The sequence below is a fragment of the Pseudorasbora parva genome, chromosome 3 (assembly GCF_024679245.1).
Source record: "Pseudorasbora parva isolate DD20220531a chromosome 3, ASM2467924v1, whole genome shotgun sequence".
Lineage (NCBI taxonomy): Eukaryota > Metazoa > Chordata > Actinopteri > Cypriniformes > Gobionidae > Pseudorasbora > Pseudorasbora parva.
Window position 1 is genome coordinate 20279095 of NC_090174.1, and position 26189 is coordinate 20305283.

The window sequence follows — 26189 nt, forward strand, 5'->3', positions numbered from 1 at the left end:
GACAATATTTAAAAAGTATGAATAAAGTGTCTAACGAAAATAAGTGAATGAAATCCATTCACTCCTTTTTTTAATCCTCAAAAAGCCTAAACACTCTCAATAACCAATGCTTCACCCACGACCGTTGATGAACTAGCATATTAGCATCCTATCTTAGCCTCTTTCTGCCCTCAGCCAGTTGTCCACCAAGGCAGCACTTCATGTGTCTACACGCCCCACAGAAGGGACGGGTGTGGAGAGCATTAGCTTATTATCATTTAAAGAGACATGCATCTAAACGGTTCACTGTGAACAGAGCTGTTTGAGGAAAACATTGAGGAATTTTAACCAAAGTATGTGTACCAGAGTTTAGTACCAGTACCAGAATTTATATGAATACCCTAAAGAATCATAACAACTTGTGGAAAAGGTAGGCTAAAAATCTAGACACACCCTAGCGGCAACAAATGTAATTTGCAGCCAGGGCATCTAGCAACTCTCTGTTGGCTTGCAAGCTTAAAAATCAAACTCTGGTCAGGCCAATCACAGTGTGTATAGAGATGGTGTGTCTTAACATAATGGCGGCAGAGTTATGACTGCGGTTCTGCGTGAATTCCCTGCTACTTGAAAACAAAGAAGATGGCTGTTGCTGCTGCTGGCGAACAGCGGTCTTTCGAATCGGCGTTGGCCGCGACTCGGACAGACTTGGAGTTAAAGGCTCACTGAAATTATAAGTGAATTTTTTTTAGCTTTTAGTATGACTACGTTAGCCTTGAAGTTATGAATAAGCTGGTGTGTTCCAAAACAATGACAACATTTGCATTTAGAAGATATAAGAATTCAAAACGTACAGTCTCTCACATTAAAATGAATCAGATTTTGATGACATCATCGCAGACTTGACCTTCTCATTAAATCGTCTGTCCAATCATATGCTCTCTAGAATCTAAAGCCCACCCCCTACGCTGCTGAAGCTGAGACTGAAATCGGTCAGTTGTTCACACATTTACTAATTTGTACATGGTGAACAGCACATAGCACACTATATATGCAGTAGGAAACGATTCAGTGTAAATATGCTTTCAGCCGAGGCGAATGAAGTCTGTTTTCATGTTAGTTTCACGCACCGCAGCAGCACACACACCAACGACTCTGGTCTAAAGTTAGACTACGGACACGAGAGTGCAGCGCGGATCATTTGGGTGAGTCAGTGCAGAAAACAAAACATCTCGGACCCATTTGAATTCTGCACAGAATGCTGTATTTCAAAGCAATATGGAGGAGATTATGATTATAATCGTTTAGAGGAAACTGGCTTCACCAAACAGAAAGGCTCTAGTCAAACTGTGATATTATTAATGAAACGCTATTGGCTGTTTCAAAAAAGGGGAGGAGAGCTGCTAACAGCTTGAACTGTTTCAGGGGAAATAACGTCAACACATTTAATAATGCTGTGCATTTCAAGGCACATCACTGGGCCTTTAAGCTTTTCTTTGAGAAAATAAAAAAGAACGACACTGAAGTTATTCTTTAAAAAGGAAGATATGTTCCAAGTTTTGCCGACCGGCTCTGACTACGTCACCTTCTTCGTGGCTCTGGTTGGTTGTAGCGCTATCCTATCGCGTGCAGAGGGACTTTAAAAGACAACTGTTTTTCCAGCCCCTCGGATTAAGCCCTTCCAACAGTGTGTTCCTAGACCCAACATCTTGATGTGGGTCTGGCTTCTCAGGCTATAGGAAAATGGGCATCCGAAGACCCCTTTAATAATATATGTGTTTATCGGTCAGGGTTAGGTGCAGGTTAGGTGCAGGAAGGACTTTATTGTCCCAATAAGGTGGCATCCACGTAATATTTTTTATAAATACCATATTTACACTTAGGGGTGTGCATTGGCACTGCCTTCACGATTCGATTCGATTACGATTCACCAGGTAACGATTCGATTCGATTCGATTCTACGATGCATTGTGATGCATCAAAATTCTACTGCACACAAAGCAAATTTTTCATCTGTCATGAGGCAATACAAGCAGATATTAAACAACAGATTGTATTGGCTGCTATGTGTCTCCTGTATCTTTGACATAAAAGTTATTAAATAAAATAAAATGTAATTAAATAAAATTAAATAAAATGCAATTAACCCTTAAATGCATGACTGTTTCACCAAACATTCTTACATATTCAGGTCGTTAGCGACCCAGATCTATATTTAACATGGACAGACCTCTACCTGTCGTGATAATATATAAAACTCCTGATTTTAGAGTAACAGCTACAGAAGAATAAAATAAAACCTATTTCGTTCCCTTTTGGAGCTTGGAAGGATTCAGTTTGAGCAGATGTTTAATACCATCATCATATGACCTCGTCAGAGCTCGTTTACCAGTATATTCAGCATCTGCGTCATATTTGCCATCTCCAGCATATTCAACGTCTCATTTTCAACGTCTTCAAAATCAATATTTTGATCACTGACAGCTTCTTGACCACATCCATCATCAAGAGACAGTGACACTAACATATGATTGTGTTTAGTACTTGCTCTCTGAAGTAAATCACTAACCCATTTCAAGTTTTGCAGATTATAATTATTGTTTCGTTTTCTGTCAGAGGTAACTATGAGTGAAACGTCACTTCATCATTGGGTATCAGACATTGCCACCTTGTGGAATAAAGGGGAATTGCACATAATCGATTATGGCACTTTGCCGCATCGATGCTGAATCATTCATGCCCCGCATCGCGATGCATCGCCGAATCGATTATTGTTGACACCCCTATTTACACTATGTTATTACTGCATACTGTTTAATGTACAACAACACTGAGGTGCAAATAGAATCTGCCAATATTCTAATGAATAACTAATATAAAAAAATAAAAATACTGCTATAGTTACAGTGTAAATAGAATATACCGGTATTGCTATTTAAACTTAGTGTGAATAGCAGCTATTGCTAAGAAAACAGTAAACTATGTATAATTACAGAAACTAACTAAAACCAAACTCTAAACTTAACCCCACCCATATATATTAAAGGGTTAGTTCACCCAAAAATGCAATTTATGTAATTAATGACTCTTATTTATGTAATTAATGACCCTAATGTCATTCCACAGCCGTAAGACCTCCGTTCATCTTCAGAACAAAGTTTAAGATATTTTATATTTAGTCTGACAGCATATCTAAGTGTAGGCACACTACACTGTCCATGTCCAGAAAGGGAATAAAAACATCATCAAAGTAGTCCACATGTGACATCAGTGGGTTAGTTAGAATCTCTTGAAGCGTCGAAAATACATTTTGGTCCAAAAATATCAAAAACTACGACTTTATTCAGCATTGTCTTCTTTTCCTTGTTTGTTTTCAAACCTCAAATAAAGATTCAAACGGTCATGAATCAGCGTATTGATTCATGATTCGGATCGCCAATGTCGCGTGATTTCAGCAGTTTGGTAGTTTGACATGTCATCCTAATCATAAATCAATCCGCTGATTCATGACCGTTTGAATCTTTATTCAATACACTATATTTATACACTTGGATACGCCCTTGGACTAAAGATAAAATATCTGTGTTCCGAAGATGAACGGAGGTTTTACGGGTGTGGAACAACATTAGGGTGAATCAATTTCATTTTTGGCTGAACTAACCCTTTAACAAAGATGAAAAAATACTGTAACAAATGTAACACTCATTGTTACATTTACATTGTTAATGCATTAACTAACTTTAACTAATGGGACCTTACTGTAATGTGTAACTAATTAACTGATTAACTTTGAATAAGTCGCAAGCCTGGGGAAAAACAAACTAGTGCTCTGAAAACCATTTGAAAACAAAGAGACCTACAACACGTGAACACTGGGAATAAGACCGGTGAAACATGTCCATTAAAATAGGGGCCAGGGGAGACGTTCACTATTTGGGCTTTGTTATAACATGTTTGAAGCAGAAACTATTTCTCATGAGTTGAAACTGTATCTTGAGTTCTGCTTGGGAATGACAGGACAAGACATCCTACACTTGGAATGAAGACTCATTTTGCCCTACAGTGTTGGATCACTGATGTTATGCATGGATGATCCAGAGCTGTAGGGCAAAATCAGTTCAACGCAACTGTGCTAACACAAACCAGATGGCTTTTAGCTGAATCAAAATACTGATTTGATGTGTCTATGTGGCAAGCGCAGGTGCTCGGATGTGTTTGTGCATGTGAATGTGTGTTTTATACCTGTGGATATCCTGCGCTGTTGTAGCGGGTACGCACCCGTGAAGCTGGAGCAGCCATTAGGCGAACTGCCAGCGTCGCCCGGCCAGCTCCGCGCTACAGAGCAGGGGTTTTTCAGGAGACCTGTGTGTGTGACACAAGAGAAGTGGGTGAGAGTCACTCACTTCTTATTCAATCAGGTGAGGATTTCAGACTAATTTGCCAAAGTACACATTACGCATTACGTAAATATGTTATGGATGGATCTCACAGTCAAAGATATGCATAAGATATGCATAATATGACAGTAGAGGAAAATGTAACTGCTCCAGTGATGTTCTCGGATAGCAGGAGAATAATGTAACCACATTAACACTGATGTTGACATAAACAATACCGGACAAAGAAAGGGTATATAAAGCAGGGAGATAATGAGTAGAACAGAAACAGGCGTGTGGGAACTAATTAACAGCCAGGGAAACCATGGAACTAAGGAAAGCGCAAACAGAGTGAAAATGAAACTAAAACAGGACATAACAGAGCCGTTATAGGGATATTCTAATTTCCATTTGCTTATATAGTATATAGTATATGACAGTGGTCTCTCCTCAACCACCATCATCATCATAAAGGGATCATATGTGAATCTTTTTTGTTTATATATATTTTATAAAATAAAGAAAATAACTTTATTGGCCATATTTACTAACAGCACAAACCCTCTTTTGCCATTAAAAACTACTTTCAGGAGATACTAATGACACATAGTGAAAAATGTGTACTAAAACGGTATTCCTTATTGCATGTATTTGTAGGAGTTGCCCTTTCAGACGCAAAATTTACAGGATAGTATTTAAATGACTACCTTACTAAGGTTTGCACTTGTCAATTTACCATATCAAATTGAATTTATGATGAGCATATTTAATTTAGACTTTTATTCACAATTATCAATCTCTTTATGGGAAAAAAATGAGCTTCTATACTTATACATACTTACTTGAAACCTCTGTAATTAATATCAATCAATCAATCAATCAATCAATCAATCAATCAATCAATCAATCAATCAACTGTATTTATATAGCACTTTTACAATGACGATTGTTTCAAAGCAGCAAAATATTCGAAATAAGAGTATAATACGTGTCATTTTCTACGTAACAAACATTTCAACAATTGCATAGTGTCAATTATGTATGAGAAAGACCCAAGTGAGAGTTTGTGACTGAATGTGTGTGGCCCGTGCTACATATCTCTGATTGATATGGAAATAACTTGACCTCTAGATGTTTTATTTGTTCGCTAGTAAAATTGCAAGTGCCTCATTTTCATCTGTCTCTGAATATGAACTTTCAGACCACCCAATAATCAGACTCACTATGACCTTGAGCAACAAAGGACACCTAGTCACACACACACACACACACAAACAGACTAAAGGCAAATTTTTCAGGCTCACTTTATGAGACCCGGGATATTTGCTCCTTTCAAAGCCCTCATTTACGAGACCTTGATGAGAGGCCGTGCCACGCAGAGCAGATTCCTTTTTTCAAGGTTTCCATCTCATCTCTAAGACAATCAAGCTCAAGGTCAAAGATCAAACCTGCAATTCAATACATCATGAACGTCATAAAAATCTCTCTTTCAAGGGTTCTTGATTAGCTCTTTAGAAAGGGGCTTGAAGAATGGACCACAGCACAGGCAGAAGTTGTTGCCTTGACCATGTGATCATTTGAGAACCAGCCTTGAAAGCTGCGTTAGAGACGTATAGAGATTGAGAGGTTTCAGTTTAATACCTCCTTATCTTCTTTGTGATTGATCAGAGTGTGATTTGACGACAGACTTTACAATGAGCTCTGGATACCGCAAGAAGAAGTTATGGATTTGACTGACAGAATAATGAAGATCTGCCACATATGCTATTATTCACATTGAGGCAACTACAAAGTTTAGACTAACACCAGAATAAGATGTAGTAATGAGGGCCTGGACCTGTTTTTAATGTAGGTTTTGCTGTGTCATATCCTGTCAGTAAATGCAAACAAGAATAACTGCTTTGGCAATGCCGTTGAAATTGTCAAGATAGTATGCAGGAACAAAAGGTCTGATCCATAACCTTTTATGAGACACTGCCAGGAAGAGACATGGAGATGTTAGGATTGATGGAAAGAGAGGCAGTCTAAACTAAGAAAGGCTTTTAAAATAGCAGCCAAATTCCAGCCTTTCTCCTTATAGCTGCTCACATAAACATAGACGATATCTTTACAAGACAGGCAGGAAAAGCAGACCCATAAGAAAATGGGTCAATGGCATATACTGTGTCCACAAAACACATGTGCCAACAAATGTATTCATGTTGGCTTTGAAAAGTTTAAATTTAATACCTCTAAAAATGTCATGTGGTGTAACCATCAGGTAAAACCTAATGACATACTTTCCTTACAGCATGAATACATTTGACTTCTACATACACACACACACACACACACACACACACACACACACACACACACACACACACACACACACACATGTTGGTCTATGTGGTTTACAGGGACTCTCCATAGGCGTAATGGTTTTTATACCGTACAAAGCGTATTTTCTATCCCCTTACACTGCCCCTACCCCTAAACCTACCCATCACAGGAAACATTCTGCATTTTTACTTTCTCAAAAAAACATCATTTAGTATGTTTTTAAGGCCATTTGAATTATGAGGACATTTGATATGTCCTCATAAACCACATTTATAGTGTAATACCAGTGTAATACCCATATAGTTATACAAATTTGTCCTCATAAACCACATAAACAGGCTCACACACACACACACACACACACACACACACACACACACACACACACACACACACACACACACACACACTCTGGATCTGCATTAGCCTTCTCTATTTTTGCGTCTATGTTTTTTCATTGATGATGTGTATTCAAGTCATTGTATGTTGAACACATTAATAGATCCAGACAAAAATGATCATGTCATTGACCCAAATTGAAAATTATATGTCTTTAATATCTTAGTTTGTTCTCCTAGACAGCAATAAAATGAAATGGAGAGTAAATGGAGACTTTTGCTAAATTTTTCTGCTTCTCAGATGTGTATCTCCTTCAGAGTTTCAGAAGGATGCTCAGATTTTTATATGATATCAAGTCTACAATCAAAAAGTCAGAGACTTCAATTGGAACTTAATCACTTCCCATTAAAATCTTTCAAGACCAAAGTATCAACGTGAATTTTAACAGCTCTATACTCAACAAAAAAAATCTAATTTGATAATTATTTATATATCATTATATAGTATTAAAGGTCCCGTTCTTTGCGATTCCATCTTTCAAACTTTAGTTAGTGTGTAATGTTGCTGTTAGAGCAAAAAATAATACCTGTAAAATTATAAAGCTCAAAGTTCAATGCCAAGTGAGATATTTTATTTAACAGAAGTTCCCTTTCAAAGCCTACAGCGAACGGCCGGTTTGGACTACAGCCCTGCACTTCCTTTAAGAATGACGTCACTAGAACCGTTTGTTGACTAACCCTCCGCCCACAAGAATACGCAAAATAGGGGGCGTGGTCTTGTTGCTCTCTCACGTGGAGAAAAGCGCGCATTCAGCGCTTGCATCTCCCCGTTATGGTAAGAGGCGGGACCTTTCCGGGCAAAGTGAGCTAAGCTGCTGTCCAATCACAACACGGGATGCACTGGCCCAATCAGAACTCGTTACGTGTTTCTGAAGGAGGGACTTCATAGAACAAGGAAATCATCAGACCGTTTTTAGGACAGAGGAAACAGCGCTGTACAGATAAGTAAATTGTGTGAAAAATACTAATTTAAATTGTGTGTTTTTTTACACGCGAAACATGAACTCATGTTATAATGCACACTGTAAACATAATCAAAGCTTCGAAAACACGCGAAGAACGGGACCTTTAATTTCTAGTTTGGTGAGGATATATTTTTTTCTAAGAACAAAATATGACAGTTGTGCAGTAGTCCAAGAGTTTTAAAGGAAAATATAAAAGAATAGATAAAAAAAAAAAAAAAAAAAAAAAAGTAAGGTAGAGAACACATGTTCAAGGTCTTGCCTTCAATGATAAAACACACAAAATATAATGACAATTAAGGATAATACTATTTAGAACTTATTATTATTACTTATAACATATTGTTTGCTGTTTTCAAGAGAAGGTCAAGCTGATGTCATTACCGCACCTGTGCACAGTGTGTCACAATAAAGTCTGCCTCTGAGAAAAATACAAAGCCAATTTCACCTTCAAATGGTTATAATTATGAGGTCTTCATATTCTGTAAAAAACACACCAAAAATATGAATGGCATCATGTTTCACTACACAGACATTGCAATCCAATTCTCTCTAGAATGAGAATGAAATCTAATGCAAGTAGCAAATCATGGTTCAATATTGTGATGCTGTTAAAATAAGGAACAAGTCCTTTGACATGTGCTTGTCAAGTGATTTCATGGGAAGGATTACGGGAAGTCTGGAAATATTGTTTTTAAACCATTCCAATTCATTGGTCATAAGAAATCCACTGAAAACTCAATCACTCAAATCCAATTATCAGAGAGAAAATGGAAAAGAGGGGAGGGTAAGTAAAAGAAGGTGAATGTGAGGAGAGCATTCAGAGCAATGGCAAAAACATCTAGCTTATTGAAATCTACTTCAGTATTTTAAATCAGCCCTTTTTTTTCTATTTCCTATGGAAGGAACAGCATGGAGTGTTAATGGTTGTCGGAGTGTCCTGTACATTAATCTCTCTGTAGATAGATCAATCTGCCTCTCAACAACAGTGGTTCAATGAAAGTATGTGGAAAAAAAAAAAACTCCAGAGAGGCTTTTAATAATTGACATCATCAGTACAGAACAACATATTCAGTCTCTTACATTTGAACATCTGACCGCCTGCAATAACAAGCATGTGTAAGCATGCACACATGTACACGTTAATGTTCATTTTATTTTTCTGGATATGTGTGGGCCAGCCACAGATGTGCCATCCTCCAGTTTTTTTTTTTCTTCGTTTTTTTTTTTTCTTGAGTATGTCTGCTTCACCAGTGATGTGTAAAATATGAGGTCCATATATCCCCGGTGTATGACACATGAGGGCCTGCAAGTTGACTTCATTTGGAAAGAATGTTGGCTATACCAAGAATAAATTTTAGGAAATATTTGGCTCACTTGCAATCATAATATTAATTATGTAGTGGGGAAGAATTATTTAAGGCAACTTGGAATACTGGAAGCGTCCAGAGGATTAAAAGGGAGAAGCGCTTAAGGTTTTGGAAACCATGGTTTGGAACTAATCAGATGTTATAATTATTAATAAGAAATAGAGCCGTATTTTGTATTTTTATATAGATCATGAGAGCAGATCTGACAGCGAGAATGAAGGGAATAAAACGTTAAAAATGTTCATTCATACCAAATTTAAAGGGTTATTTCACCTAAAAACTAAAATTCTGTCATTGATTCCTCACCCTCATGTCGTTCTAAACTTGTAAAACCTTCTTTCATCTTCGGAACACAAATTAAGATATTTTTGATCAAATCCGAGAGCTCTCTGACCCCTCTATAGACTGAAAAGTTATTACCACTTTCAGGGCCCAGAAAGGTTGTAAAGATACAGGTTACAGGTTTGGAAGAACATGAGGGTGAGTATTTAATGACAACATTTAAATGTTTGGGTGAATTAACCCTTTAAATGCTCAGAGATTGCTCTTTCAAAGTTTAGGAGATTTTAAATTTGGCATACACTGAAGATTTTCCATGTCTATTTTGTAAATTTAAGATGTCAATTTACACAAATACCCATGATCGATCGTCGTTTAAATTAACAATCGATTAATTGTTAACCTTAATACTGCAATAATGCGTCTACACACTCTAAAAATGCTGGGTTAAAAACAACCCAAGTTGGGTTAAAAATGGACAAACCCAGAAATTGGGTTGTTTGAACCCAGTGAATGGACCCATTCAAACAACCCAATTTCTGGGTTTGTCCATTTTCAACCCAACTTGGGTTGTTTTTAACCCTGCATTTTTTAGAGTGCAGCAGTGGCTTATAGCCGACAGCATGACACAATGTGCAAATGCTGCTCAAAACGCCATGTTCCTCACCAAATGAATTAAAAGGATTTTTAATCTAAATAAAGGACGATAGGGTTGTAAAATTAGTCGATGTGATTGATAATTAAATTCAATTATTTATTTCATAATTAAATAACGCCGCCTCAAATCTGTTAATCAGAATGTGTGGACGTGCTCATCCTGAAACAACATGCTGAACACGGCACCTAAACCCAATGAATTAACAATCCTTTATTAAAATAGTGTTCTCATTAAAGTTATGTAATATGACAGTCCAAATCAAAGTTATTATGCATTGCCGTTAGAGCTGCATGCGCTAAAGCCGAAGCACTGAATAAAAACCGGTACACTGAAGCCCTTTGCTTGCGCATTTTATTTAGCTAAAAGAAACGCATCCTATATGAACTTGATCATGTATATATACATATATATACACAAAATTAATGTAATATTACAAATTATATCTGCACAATCTGATGCGAATGCACAAGTGAAGTTCTTAAGTGAAGTTAAATGCGCGAGTCAGAATGCGTGACTCTGATGTTGTGCACGCGCTCTTCCTGGAGCAACGCAATGAAACGCACAGCAACTAAACCCAAATAATTCACAATCACGGTGTTTTATTACAATAGTGTCCTCATTAATGTTATGTAATATGACAGTCCCAATCATTGTCATATTAGTTGTGCATTGCTGCACGCTGAAGCTGTTCACCGCCACGCTTTGCATTTGACAAATGCATCCTTGCCCCTGCTTAATCGATGAATGATAAAGCTTATCGATAAAATGTCTTATCGACAATTAATCGATCATCGATTAATGGTTGACATCCCTATTGTAAATACATGTTATAGATCTTAATGTAAATTATTCATTCATTTATACGTTTTCTCGTTTTTTTTTTTTTTGGCTTGTTTAATCAAAATGTCATAACTGAATCTTCCAGTGAAAAGTCAGAATTCTCTCGTTGACGTATTCAGGCCTTGTACAGTCATTTATTTCACTTAAACCCCGCCCCTCTTGTCTGGCTATCACCAGACCAAGCTCAATTTAAGATTGATCATTGGTCTGAGGAGTCTGCTCTGTATGTTCTACTGCACAAGAGACGTGATCAACGAGCATTATTTGAATAACTCTGTATGCAATTGGATCATCCTTCAACCAATCAAACCAAAAGAGGCGTGATAAACAGGCAACGGCTTATCGTTTCTCTATCTGTCATCATGTTAAACCCGCCAAAAGTGCGCCAGGTGGATAAGCCAGTCTGTGATTGATTCCTGCAAAAGTGTAACAGAAGCAGTAGAATTGAATGTACAGGTTTCCAGATGAAATCAAATCCCCGGTAGGTAAGGCTGGGTTTACCCCTCCACAATTGACCACAAGATCAACAACCAATGTACATTTTTCATTAAACTCAGATGTACGTCACAATCCAGAAAAAAAGATCCCTTTCTTCTCGACTTTAAATGAAGTTCCCAGCATAGGTTTGGGAGGACCCTATTCATTCAGTCCTGTCAATCATCTTTACAAGCGTTTATAAGCAGCAGTCAATTCTTCTGGCATTCCTCCACCTCCCCATCACCTCCTCTTTTTCTATCATTTTTACTCTATATATTACCGTAATTGGGGAGTTGAGCGTGGGGTTTGAGATTCCTTCGAAGACAGTAAGCCAAGTTTGTTTACTATTAACTATTAAGACTGGATGGGCAGGCAAACTTGTGAATGGAGTTTCAATTTTGTCTCAGTTACAATTACCTCAAATCTCCTGTAATATAGTCCTTTATAAACACAAGAGTCCTAGCAAATGGCTATTTGACATGAAAGCATACAATTTTTGTGCTTTAATTAGTATGCATTTACGCGTGTTCTCATCTCAGGAGCCTATTAGAGCTGTGTCTCCAGCAGGTAAATAGCCCCACTTCCAAGCGCACACACACACACACACACACACACACATAGAGAGAGAGACGCATTGCGCTGACATCCTGTTCCTCGCCTCCTCATTGTTCTCTTATGACTTCCTGCTGTACCAAATCACACACTCACCAATGTAAACAACCCTGAGAGAAAATAACGTCAAACGGGAAAAAAAAGTGTAAAAAGAAGGCCGTAAACACTTTATGTCCTGTCCTATAGCTACGTCACTCGGAGAGCGCTAACAAGAAAAACACAGCCAAAAGAATGATGGAATATCATATCATTCCATCAACATTATGTCATGATACTGTATCACGTTACAAAACAATTAAATGAGATGTGTCTGATGGCTTGGAAAATCATCTGACCGGATGAGGGCAAAGGGTGAAAGGTTCATTCGTTCCTAAACATTCTTTAAAGTGCAACTCTAGTGCAACTTCACCCCAGAGACATCTAAATCAGTCTAGAAGGAAACATACACGCTTAAAGGGGTCGAATGAAATGTATAGCACAATTCAGTCTTATCTTTCACGCCCAAGGAGAAAAACCTATATGCAATCTACAATGATGTTGTTTAAAGATGTTATTTAAGAGCAAGGACAAGGAGGACAAAGCTGCATATGCTGTATACACAAATAAATAAAAAAGATGACATGATTTTCATTTGAAAGACATAATGCTTTTGGGACAACCATGTTGGGAATCACACGTCCTAATCACAATCTAAAAACAGATTGTACTGAATGCATAATGTAAAAAATGTTTTTAATGACCTACTGGAGAAAAGATGGACAGATCGCAGTGCCCTTCAGGAACTGTTTTAATGAGTTTACTCAGGCTGGCTAATTAATTATGCAAACCAGTAAGTGTTTTGATAGAATGTGAATTTTGGATGTTCTCAAGGCATAAAAGCTGCAATGAAATTCGTGGTTGGTTGCATAAACCCAGTCAGTCATGACTTTAAGTCAATTTTAAGTCATTATTTTTTCTTCATACACTGTAAAAAATTTTGGTTGGTTTTTGTTGGTTTAACTTAAAAAAGTAAATAACCTGGTAGCCTTAAAATTTTGAGTTTATTGAAATTAAAAATTTGAGTTGATACAATGAAGGAAATTTGTTTAATAAATAGAACCTCAAAATATTATTGTATCTGAACCACATAAAAAATGTGATAAATCATGAAAATAGCACTATTTGGCATCATTTGGTTTCATTGCGTTATCAGAAATAAAACACTCACAATTACCCAATATGCTTACAAAATCTTTGAATAATATTTTAATAAAGGTTGTCGAATCTTAAAAAATTGTCATTGGATTAACTCAAAATTTTAATTTCAATGAACTCAAAATTTTAAGGCAACCAGGGAACTTTTTTTCTAAATAATTTTCTACAGTGTAGATTTTTAAAGTATGTTACATAAAAAGGTAGTCTGGTCTAATTTGAATCTCAAAAGTAAGACTATACCACATATTTTTAAGACATAGTCTTAACATAGTCTACTGTACTTGTACTGTACTTTTTACATTTATCCACCTCCAGTTCTCTTCCAGTAAAAAAGTATATCAGCCTTATGAAGAATAGATATAGGCTACACACAAATGAACACGTACACACATTACACCTTACATGACAATGTGTCATATGTCAAAGTCACACATCATTTTAAAGGGAGTGACAGCAATTGGAACAGTACAATGGAAGTGTTTTACTTGATACTATCATGCTAAAAAAATACACTTAAAATCCTCTTTTTAAATGGTTATGCAAAAGCCATTGGAACAATCTAGCCACATGAGTCATGACTCAATTAAGTTATTAGGTACAAAATGGAGCTGGCACTTTTACACAATCAACATTTGGTGCAATTACTAGTGCAGCAGAGAAGGGGCTAGAAATAGTACAGCTGACATAAGTTCAGGGCTGTTGTAATGATTCAGTCTCCAGTGTGCTTTGACAGCATCTAGTTATGAAAACTTATGAAAGAATGTGGCATCTGGGAATGTTAGAAAAAAATCTCACCCTAACTTTGGTAAAGTTGCAATGTTGCATGTAAATTGAAAATATATAAGCAATAGTATAAATCCACACCTAAGAATCATAACTTAGCACTTAGCTACCTTTGAAGTTAATAAAAGAACGTATTTTGGTCCAAAACCCGTATAGTTACTGTACTCTAATGTATTATTCATATCAAACAATGCAACTGAAAAGAACATCAAAGAACGTAGGCTTATGCCGACATGTTCACATGGCAAGATTTTCAAAGCTGTCGGATCACGGTTCTTTTCGCATTCTTTTGACTAGCATTCAGTCACTGCTGTGTCCAAGTAAATGTTTGTGCTTTGTTTCTGTTTGACATAATTATAATCTATTAAAAATACTGATATTCTGGTCTTTAACTCCTCCCTGAACTTCCTGCTGCGTTATATCTTTCTCTCTCAGTGGCTGTAGGTCATCGCCAATGTCATTTTCAGTCAGAACACATTTCACACAGCAGGATTTTGCATGCCAAATACCTCAAGGCGACTTGTCTGAAATTCTCTCGGATCGCATCTTTGATAATTCACACTGCGTGATTGTTCGAGCGTTCGTGCTTGCGGTTGCCAGACTTCAGTAATTTAATTCACCCAATCAGAGCTTTTCTGTGAAAAGAACACGTATACTATGCATTTTTTTTACCTAAGCATGTGCAATTTGGCAACAGTAAGCTGCATTTTATCAATCTCCATTTGAGATGTTCTGCTTAAAGTGTCATTCAGTCGGTCTGCGTTCTGTCAGTATGGTCAGGACTTACGAGCCGCTTTACTGAACAAATAAACTTGTGTGAGCTGCTGAAATAAGCCAATCAGAGCAGAGCTCAACATTAATATTCATGACTCTTCCAAATAAGGCAAAAACAGAGCATTACATCAGGGACAATTCCTAGGGTTGTAAATGGACCTGTGAAACTGTGTCTGGACAAATTGACCTTAAAGGTCCCATGGCATGGGTTGTTTTATTGTTTTATAATGTCTCCTGGGGTGTACTTATATTGATAGTATGGTTTTTACATCAAAAAAAATGTCATAATTAAGAAATAAAAGGCATTTTTTCTTTACTGATATTAGCCCTCAGTTTAGAATGCTCTGTTTCAAGAGGAGTGTCTGCTGTGAGTCTTCAGTGAAAACACCCACTGTTGTGATTGGCTGACATCTTTGCATTTAAATTAGATAACGTGCGGATGGGGCCGTGGTTTAGTTAGGCGCGGCTCGCGAGCAGAGCAGCGCTGCCAGTTGAAAGAGAGACAGAGAGAAACGGAGCTGGGGAAAGATTGATGAGGAAGTGTTATTGTAACGAGTTTATGAGAGCGCAAGTTTATTTTGTTTGTATCTGAGAGCTCTGAATAAACACGAGTGAACTTTGCAACGTTATATCTCTCACAAAATGCTTTCACTACAGCTAACAGCAAACACGACATCGACATGAATACAGTAAGAGCTTCTGTTGAGCATAATGAGCAGCGTCATTCAAACGGGTGATTGACCAATCTGAACATTATAAAGAGTGTTCTTTGAATGCTCTCTGTAGTTTAATCATTTAAATAACAGATTTGTTTCATGCTGCTAACAGAAATGACGTGAGGTTGATGGTTTTAGTCACTGGCTTGATTCACTGATGCATCTGATGCACTGATGCAGACGGCCAGCTGCGGGACTGACAGTATTAAACGATTTAGAGAGAAAGTCTCTGTGAACTTGAATGATTAGCTACATATCAGAACTCACTGATCCCAGATCAGATATTAATGAACACTGTTACTCACTGTTTGTGGCGGTGCTGTTGAATCCGTATGGTAAAGCCTGTGCTGCTGACATCCACTGATAAACTGACTCCTTTTTCTACTAATTCTCTGGGCGGGCAAAGCAGAGGAAGGGGTGGTAACCTTTCCTGGTATGACGTCATAACAGGAGAATTCAAGATCAGCTCGTCTGAGCTCTCATTTTCTCAAAGGCAGAGAAAGACAGCCAGAACTCGTTTTATACTGATCAAAATTTCTAGTGACTTGGGGACAACATTCAGGGTAGGGGAACTCATATTAATGTTGAAAAACCTCATAAAATAAAAATGTCATGTCATGGGACCTTTAAATAAGCCACATAGCCTCTATGTAGATATCAGAGAACAATTTAACAAATTGTTTCAACTCATTCTAGGGAAACTTTAAACATGAAATTGGTCTATTTTAGGTATTTGTATCTTTAGGCATGAAGGAAATGCAACCAAAATGTTCAAAACGTGTTGCATCAGTACTGAGCTTTCAAAGTGGTTTGAACAGCCTTCAACATTCTTTAATGTCTGGAAAAGTGAATTAGCTCATTAGTGATTTAGCTCATTACTGTCAGTGTAATAGAGCCAAAGACACATAGCGCAAGTGTGTCTCCTGTCAACAGAGCTTGTGCACGGAGCATGAAAGGGGACAGACTCATGTACAGAAATACTCCCAACATGCCCAGCAGGAACGATAATGTGTGTGACACCTGAGTCACCATAACTAATCTGCTTTTCATTCTTTAAATTCTGGATAAGCACTTTTGCTTACATTTAAAGGGACAGTTCACCCAAAGAGGAAAATGCTGTCATTATTGTCATCAACTAATGAAACATTCTTCAGAATATTAACTTATGTTACACAGAAGAAAGAAAGTCATAGAAGTTTAAAACAACATTAGGGTGAGTAAATGATGACTTTTGCATTTTGGGGCAAACTGTCCCTTTAGATTAAAGCATTTTGCATATGTTAGGCTAGCATGATGCTTAACCATTCTCTAAATGAAGTAGCAATGAATCAATCAAACTATCAAATATCTAAAATAAGTAAAACACTAGAGCACTAGAGGCGATCTTAAACGAGCCGGTGACTCAAAGGAACTAAACTTCCTTACGAATTGCCGTCTTCTCCCGGGTGCAAATTGGATCCGTCTGTCCCGTAGGGTGTACATGCAGCGAATAACACCTGTCTAAGTATCACATGAACAGTAGTTTGGGGGCCCCGTTACTGTTTAATGGAATTTTTTGGTGTATATAATTTGCTGCTCTCATGGGAGAAGTAATGCCAGATTCATATCTCCATCAGCTCTTATCTGAATTACTGAATGTTCTGCATTCGGCTTGTAACATATCCTTCAAAAGAGCTAGAGTATGAGGAGATGAAAAGAACAGTGAAAGGGAAAAGGGGAGGAAAGGATATCATAATCAGACATGGTAGCTTTTATGGACAGTATTTACAGCCAGTTAAGGTTTAAGTTACGATATGTTCTGACCTGCACTTTAAAGAATGTGCCAGAGCAAAAGAGAAAGAAAATAGAAAGTGTTAAAAAACAAAATAAATAGTCCTCCTGACTTCAAAAATTATACGCACAAAAAAAAAAAAAACACTTTTAGCCATTTTATTGACAACATTTTGCAAAACAGAATTTTATGAAGCAACATACGCTACCATTTAAAAGTTGGCGGACAGTAAGATTTTAAAAGATAATTTTTGCTCACAAAAGGTGCCTTCAAAAACAGTAAAAAGTAATATTGTGATATATTACTATAATATAAACTTTTTATTTTAAAATATTTAAAAATGTTATTTATTACTGTGATGGCAAAGCTAAATTAAGTGTCACATGATCCTTCAGAAACTGTTCTAACATTTAGATTTTGTGCTCAGGAAACATTCGTTTTAATACACTCTCAGAAAAAAAGGTACAGTTCTGTCACTGGGGCGGCACCCTAAGGTACAAAAGTGAAAAAGTACATCTTTGTACCTTACTCACCGCTAAATGGTTCATATTAGCACTTTAAGAGTGCAAATTAGTACCTTAAAGGTACATATTTGTACTTTTTCGGTTTTGTACCTTAGGGTACCGCCCCAGTGACAGAAATGTACCTTTTTTTCTGACAGTGTTTTACTTAAAGGCACAATATGTAATGTTTCACCATTAAAAATATAAAAGATCACTATATCTATGTTATATATTTTTTAAAGTTGTGTGTTTACATTATCCCGACAGTTCCAATTAACTTCCAAATCCAGAGAAATTAATATTTTAATTCGAAGACACGGACCGTGTCTTTATTTCCGTTATGTCGCCCGTCTTTCACGTCATATCCACGTTTGCGTCTTGCTTCCTGCGGAACTCGGCGGAACCGCTAAACTCAAAGAGGAACACTGACAGTATAAGGGGAACACCCGTATAAAAAAGTCTGTATGATAATGGATCATGACTACTCTTTGCCTGTACGTTTTGCCAGCTCATCAAAGCGCAAACGTACGGGTGAAAAAAATGACCCGAGAAGATTTTGGGACAGTAGAAGAAGCAAGAGACGTGCAAACCTTGGAGAAGCCTTTGAAAGATGGCGAAACTTCGTGACAAGCTCGGACTGCAGAGAGATGCTGATCTCGCTTGCGTTTTAATAAACAGGTCATTTAAGTAACCATTCAGCTAACATAATAATCATATAATCATAACATGCTGTATGTTTTTACATATTGCATAGCGATCTTGACCACATTGAGACGCGTTTAGCTGAATACGTATACATTTTGTGTTGAATCGGCGTTTCAAACAGGCGGATCCTGTGTTTTTGGAGACTGAATTATCTATTTTTTTAAAAACTGATTCAAAAGTATATTTCTGTCCGTATATTTGGTGACGCGATGATGTCATGTGTAAAACGCAGATGGACTAGCTATTATTGGTTTTATATGTAGCTGGAGAAAGTAACGTTAGCTTCATAAGGTAATGCCACTATCTTGGTCAATTAATATAAGGTGACCGTCACTTTTATCATATGTTAATACTAGCTAGATATAATATTGATTTAATAATGATCTACTAATTCATATATCTCTGAGTTCCAAAATAAATGTTTATTAGAATGATTGATGAACGTGGGGAGCGATACAGCGCGTGTTCCAATGAACAACGTATTGCTGGTGCTGGTTCTCTCATTTACTGTTTTATGTTGGTAATGATAAACTAAATTGAAATTTATTTCCTTATTGAACAGTTGATATACAGAATGTTCGACAATCGCGGATGCCATGTCAACATATCTATAATTTGAGTAACTCAAATTATGATGCGCGGTTAATATGTCAACATAGCCTACCAACTTATAGGTATGTTGACATAGCGACCGCCGCACAACATTCTGTCTCACACATTAGCTAACGTTACTGATAAGTTTCTTAAGTAACGGTAGCTCGCTGCTATTTCATTAGATTGACATTATATAAAGTGAAAAGCCGTAACTAAACTTAACAATAATAGAGATGTAATATAACAATTACCTTGTCAGTGAACATGTTTTCTGCTGGAGAAGCCAGATTCGCTGGTTGACAGTGACAATGACAACAACTCCCATGAGCCCACGCACTTTCCCGACGTCATCAAAGTACGTCTGTTGTTATTATTTTGAATGAGTGACCCCTAGTGGCCAAAAGTTGCATACTGCACGTTTAAGTTGAAACCGGTACAGCTTAATATTTTTGTGGAAACATGATACCTTTTTCAAGATTCTTTGATAAATAGAATGTTTAAAAGAACAACATTTATATGGAATCTTTTGTAACTATGTAAATGTTTTTTATATTGTTACATTTTATCAGTTTAATGTGTCCTTGCTGAATTAAAGTATTAATGTCCTTAGGAAAAAAAGACTGACTCTTCTCATAGTGTATAATAATAGAGACTGAACACAGATCATTTAATTTTGGCACAGTGTGAAAGCTTGGCGTGCTGCTGCTTACTTACACACTGCTTGTGTGTGTGGCCTGAAAACAGGCCTTATATACACTGTACTCTGGTGCCACAGACAGGGGTCAGTTTGCAAATATCAGTGTCATGTGCAGTGAAGAAGTTTGCACCTGGTAATTAGACAGCTGGACCTCTCATTACCGTGCCCGTCACAGCATGCAAAAACAAAGAGTAGACACAGACTTAAACATATTAGATAATTACACGAGTGATGACCTGCCTCTAGACAAAGTTCAGCATTAAAATCAGAGGAGTCTACAGTCGACACACACACACACACACACACACACACACACACACACACACACACACACACACACACACACACACACACACACACACACACACACACACACACACACACACACACATGTCTGGTTCGCGATCTTTGTGGGATCTCTCCATAGATGTAATAGTATTTACAAACTGTATATTCTATCCCCTCACACTACCCCTAAACTCATCACACAAATAATTTCATTATGATTTATAAGCTTGTTTCCTCATGGGTACCTCAATTTAGGTCCTCACGGTGACATGGGACACAAGTCCCCATGAGTCAGTGTGCATTCAGGTAGAAATCCCCACCAGGACAGAAAAACAGGAACACACACACACACACACACACACACACACACACACACACACACACACACACACACACACACACACACACACACACACACACACACACACACACACACACACACACACACACACACACACACACACACACACACACACACACACACACACACACACACACACACACACACACACACTGATTATTATACATCTATCTTTGTGAGGACCTTCATTGACACAATGCAATCTTTAGCTCCTTGCCATATCCCTACCCATTCAAATAAAGTGCCTAACCCAAACCCTTACCCTAAACCTACCCTTAGCCTAATTTTAACCTTATCCCTAAAACAAAGTTTTGACCCTCAAACGTGCCTCTAAAGGGGTCTTAGAAAGTGAGGACCAGCCAAAATATCCTCACTTTACATTCTTTGTCCTCACTCCACTGGTCTAAAACACAAGCCAGTTCTCACAAAGATAGTTGTACACACACACACACACACACACACACACACACACACACACACACACACACACACACACACACACACACACACACACACACACACACACATCCTTCACACTCTAAATGACATGATACTTATGCTGCCATAAAGATGGAAAGTGGGGATGGGAGAGGTATTGTACATTCTTTAGATTCTCCAAATCCATTAATTTAAACTGAATTACCATGCATAAGGTCAAGTGTAATCCCATTAACACTGCACCAGAGAAAAATGGTCTAAAACACTCTCTTAAAGAAGTTGTTAATGCCTGCTGTTTTCAATTTTACTAAAATTTGGATGATGACATAATTACATTTTACGACAACGTCATTTTATTTATAAACCATACAAAAATTCAGTAGAAAAGGAAATATGTGTAAATAAAAAATATCCATGACTGTTTAAGAATTTGGTTTATCCTTATGTTGCTTTAATGCCAGCCCCATATGAGCTGAACTACACAAATATCTCACATTTTCAATCTAACACTTTCAAATAATTCATATTCATTCAACTTTATAACGTTTCCTTCAGACTGTTGGTGCCGCATGTACATTGCACGCTAAAGCTTACTCTAAATGTATGCAACCAAACAAGGACCACAGTACAAGGTGCGAGCATCAAGGTTGCCTTTATCAAGGAGTCATGCATACACTGCATAGAGCAAATGATTAACAGGGCAGCTTTTTGAGCCGATCAAATATACCCCGGACATCACTCATCACTTTCAAAGCTGAAGAGCTGATGCTTAAATTGCAACAGTTTGAACAACAGTGAAACAAGAGGAGATCTAAACACACACTCCCCCTCCAATGTGTGTGCACCACCTGACACTTCAGACAAACTTTCTCAAGTGCAGTTTGGCCCACTGTGTAGTCTTGTCTAGAAACTGCCCGAGCTGCTTTTGATTTGGAGACAGACAGTGGCTGGAGGGTGTCTGAGAGACGCTGTCACTTTAAGCAATTAACTTTCCCTTTAAAGCCACTGACAGCTGCAGACATTCACAAAGGACCAATCACCTCTTCAGAAACACAAAACTGCTCTGCCGTAAACCAAACTGGTTCTGTTTTATTGGGGTGGTCCGGCATCCCGTATACACCCCCCTCACTACCACAGACGGGCCTTCTTACAATGGGACCCTCTATTTCTTATTAACGCTCATGGACTTGGGATGCTCCAGGGAAAGGTTGTGGCCCCCGGAGACCTATATAGAGCAAACTTTAAAAATGCCTATAAAGTTGGGCACATTAAACCCCAAAACTTGCTGTTTACACTGGAATTCCAAAATGCAGGAAGAACGTATAAATAGGTGGCTTGGAAAATGAATATTGTTGCAGTGCAAGTTTACACAACAAGCTCTGTACCATCACATGTGTCATGAGTTATTACATTCTAAATCTCAATTGCTACTGCCAAACTATGATTTTCCAACCAACCAAACACACGTTTTCTCATTTGGGAGACAGCCAGATAAATCTGAAAGAGGCTGATGGGGTTTAAGAGGAGCTCAGGTAAGGACGGACTTCTGTTGCACTCTATCATTCGCAATGATCGCATCACATAATCACCAAGCAAACCATAAAAATAAAGATCTTGATAAATCCGAGAGATCTAGTAAAGTCTTCAAATCTCAGTGGCCTCGGAGCTCAGTGTACTGCCCTTTGAAGTGGTTGAAGTGGGCTGACATCGATTTGTTGAGCTTATGTGGCAGGCCATTTTAACATTTGTTTATTTAAACAGACTAGTTAAGTGTCTACTTTTATATTATTAATACTTATTTTGTAATTAATAATCAATAATAAAAAATAGTGCTATATCCAATAGTAGGTCATGCAAACTAGGTGCCCTTTTCAAAGTGTAATTACACAAATAATTACTGAGTTATATTAATTAACTGCATGTTATTACTATTAAATTAGAGTTTAGGATTTGTTTTAGGTTTAGTTGCTTGTAATTATGCAAAATGTTCGGTTATAACCAGTAAAATACATGTGTAATATTGTAAAATAAAATTTTAACCATTTTGAAAAAGGCGGGACGTGGGCGGAGTTTAGGTGACGCAATGACCATAGACAGCGGTTAAATGGCTATCCACCTGTCACCCAAAGTAACCACGCCCTTAATTATGCAGAACTTTAAGGCTTTATACAACGTAAACAAATGAGTTATAAAAAACATTCACCCCCCTCACAGTTGTCATGAAGGTCAAAATGAGCCATATAGGCCAAAACCACAATTTGTACAAGGCTGTGAACATGTTTTTTTCTGCTGTAAAGTTGAGAATTTTAACATGGGGCTCAATGAGATTCTGCTCCCTTCTGGAGCCTGTTCCTAGTGACCAGTCGATGAATTGCAGTTTACATTACTTCCGTATTGGCTTCCAGAGAGTTCACGGGAGGTTGCAGCTTACAGTTAATAAATAGATAGCGGTGTCTATTAAATTATATTTAAAATAATGGATTAATAGGCTAGTACATAGCAATGGATTAATTACTAGTAAAACTGGAATAGGTAATAGCTAAAATATTATAGTAAGTCCAACAACTGGAATAAATAGTCTGAAGTGAGTTAAAATCTTAACCACAGATCCTTATTGAAATATTGAACACACACACACACACACACACACACACACACACACACACACACACACACACACACACACACACACACACACACATGCATACGCACACACACACACACATACACACACACACACACACACACACACACACACACACACACACACACACAAAACTATTTGTTGTCAGTATTTAGTTCTCACAATTAACATAGTAACTACAATAAAATATATATTAAACGCATAAGAAAAAATGCTAGAGACATAAAAATAGATACCAGTTACCAGAATAATTGTTTAAACGGCTTGCCATGAGCATTAAGAGTAATAAATGTGACAGCGCACAACTGAAGATCGAGCGCGCTTCAATAAACTAACATTCACTGTTTGACTGAAGTGATCGCGTCTGCACTTCATGAATTATTAGTCAAACACCTTAATTGCTCTAGTAACACTGATTATTATATTAATATACTGATGAAAACAATTAGGCTACATCATATCCTATAAACTAATAATAAAGATGGCAATCTCTCTAATTATCATTTCATAAACTTTATTAGCGTGCTTGCTCGCTTATTCCATTTCATTCCTATTACCTGCCAGCGAAAAATTGAAGAAATGCTATTATTTTAAGGAAAACGGGTTTAAGTCACTTATAGACATATGAAAGTAAACATGCAGCATAGTTTCGTTTTGTTCAGTACTTCAGAGCAGAAACTGGTAGATGTGTATATCTCTGCATGACATTAGCGTTAAGATAATAGAAACCATATTTCCCTTGAGTCAAACTCACCTAGAGACAAGAATGGTTTGGTTTCCATATTAGAGCATGCCAGCTATGTTTCTTGTAGATAATGATTTATTTTCCCCAGTGGGCAAGCTATAAGATCCAGTAGGAAACGCCGTTAGACCGAAGCCAGGGATCCGCTGTCAAAATCCACTTAATATAACTAAAGTATCTACTTCAATCGGCTCCATCCAGTTTGTAACTCCGCGAGAGCGCTCGCTCACTCACTCCCCGTATTCCTTCAGCGATCAAGCACTGCCTCACTATAGGAACCCTACTAAGGGGGACTCTGACCACGAGCACCTTTGCAGCGACAAGCCACTACTACTTTATATGTGGTTGCCAAGACTCCCTTCCAACTATAAGATGGTAAATAAATAAAAATGGTTAAATAAGTTCTAGGTCTAATTGTACTAGTTCTTAAGAAATCGATTTAAAGTATTTGCAAATAATATTTTATTTTAAAATGTGCAGACATTCACTAACATGTCAAAAACACAAATGTTTCTTGTCTCGTCACATTCATTAATGAATTAGCCTATTAATCATGATATCTTCAAATGGCGAAATTACATAAAACATTGAGTAGTTTTACATCACTAGATTATTACTGTCGCTGAACATTTATTTAAAGTCCCAGGTAGCGAGTGAGTTTTCTTCAATGCTGTGATGCATTTCCAAATGAAACCAAATATTGAAAAGAGGGCAGGGTTTGACTTCAGCGTTCTTCCTCTCCATCTCTTGCTCATAGCAGACGAACGGTTGGAGGAGAGTGGTTACGCATTTTAAAGGTGCACAAAGCCGGTGGAAAAGAATCGGGATAGGACTCGGCAGAAATCATGTTCATGGATGTGATTATTAACATTACTGTAGTGTGAAACAGAGCAGGACATGTTGAGGAGCTGAGCATGGACCCTGGAGTGACTGTTACGCAAAAACATGGCTCACAAGTAGCAGGACTTTTATTATAACGGGAAACAGTCATCGAAGCTATTTCTTCTTTTCCGGTCATGAGTATGAAGCAATGCTGCTCTGTTTATCATATTAGATACATTTAAGTGTGTGTAAAATGACGTTAGTCTGTGTGTTCGCTCAGCGGCTGCTGTGACACTTTTTGCACACTGCTAAGAGTCAAGTATTTCTGCAGAATAAAACTGAAGCCTAGGGTAACGCAGATATGATGCAATTGGTAGGCGACTCCCTCAGACGTCCCGGCTCCTTGGCTAAAATAGCCATTTTCTCACAATTTACACATAGGTGGAAACATTTGGGATATTGTAAGAACTCAGCTGAACAAAATATAGAACACTGGCCTGGTGTTTTTTTTTTTTTTTTTGATATTTTACTGCAAAAATACTACATAGTGCACCTTTAAGACTATTGTTTTAAATGTTATGTAAAAACAAACAAACAAAAAAATAAATAAATAAATTGGTTTATCACTGAAGAGGATATCAAAGGGATAATTCACCCAAAAAAGAAAATACGTTTACTGTATCTGCTCACCCCCAGGACATCCAAGATCAATCAATCAATCAATCAATCAATCAATCAATCAATCAATCAATCAATCAATCAATCAATCAATCAATCAATCAATCAATCAATCAATCAATCAATCAATCAATCAATCAATCAATCAATCAATAAACTTTATTTATATAGCACTTTTAAAATGACGATTGTTTCAAAGCAGCTTCACA

General features: G+C 37.4%; 1 protein-coding gene across 1 annotated transcript in view; it reads right to left on the bottom strand.

The window, feature by feature from the left end:
• rxrab (retinoid x receptor, alpha b) overlaps positions 1 to 24714 on the bottom strand; it is a 105209-nt gene extending 80495 nt beyond the window's left edge. Inside the window, exons 1-2 of the mRNA XM_067438052.1 lie at positions 24493 to 24714; positions 4219 to 4338 (exon numbers count right to left, since the gene is read on the bottom strand). Coding sequence (XP_067294153.1) covers positions 4219 to 4338; positions 24493 to 24520 — 148 coding nt within the window. The 5' untranslated portion in view covers positions 24521 to 24714. The remainder of the gene's footprint in view (positions 1 to 4218; positions 4339 to 24492) is intronic.
• Positions 24715 to 26189: the final 1475 nt, after the last annotated feature.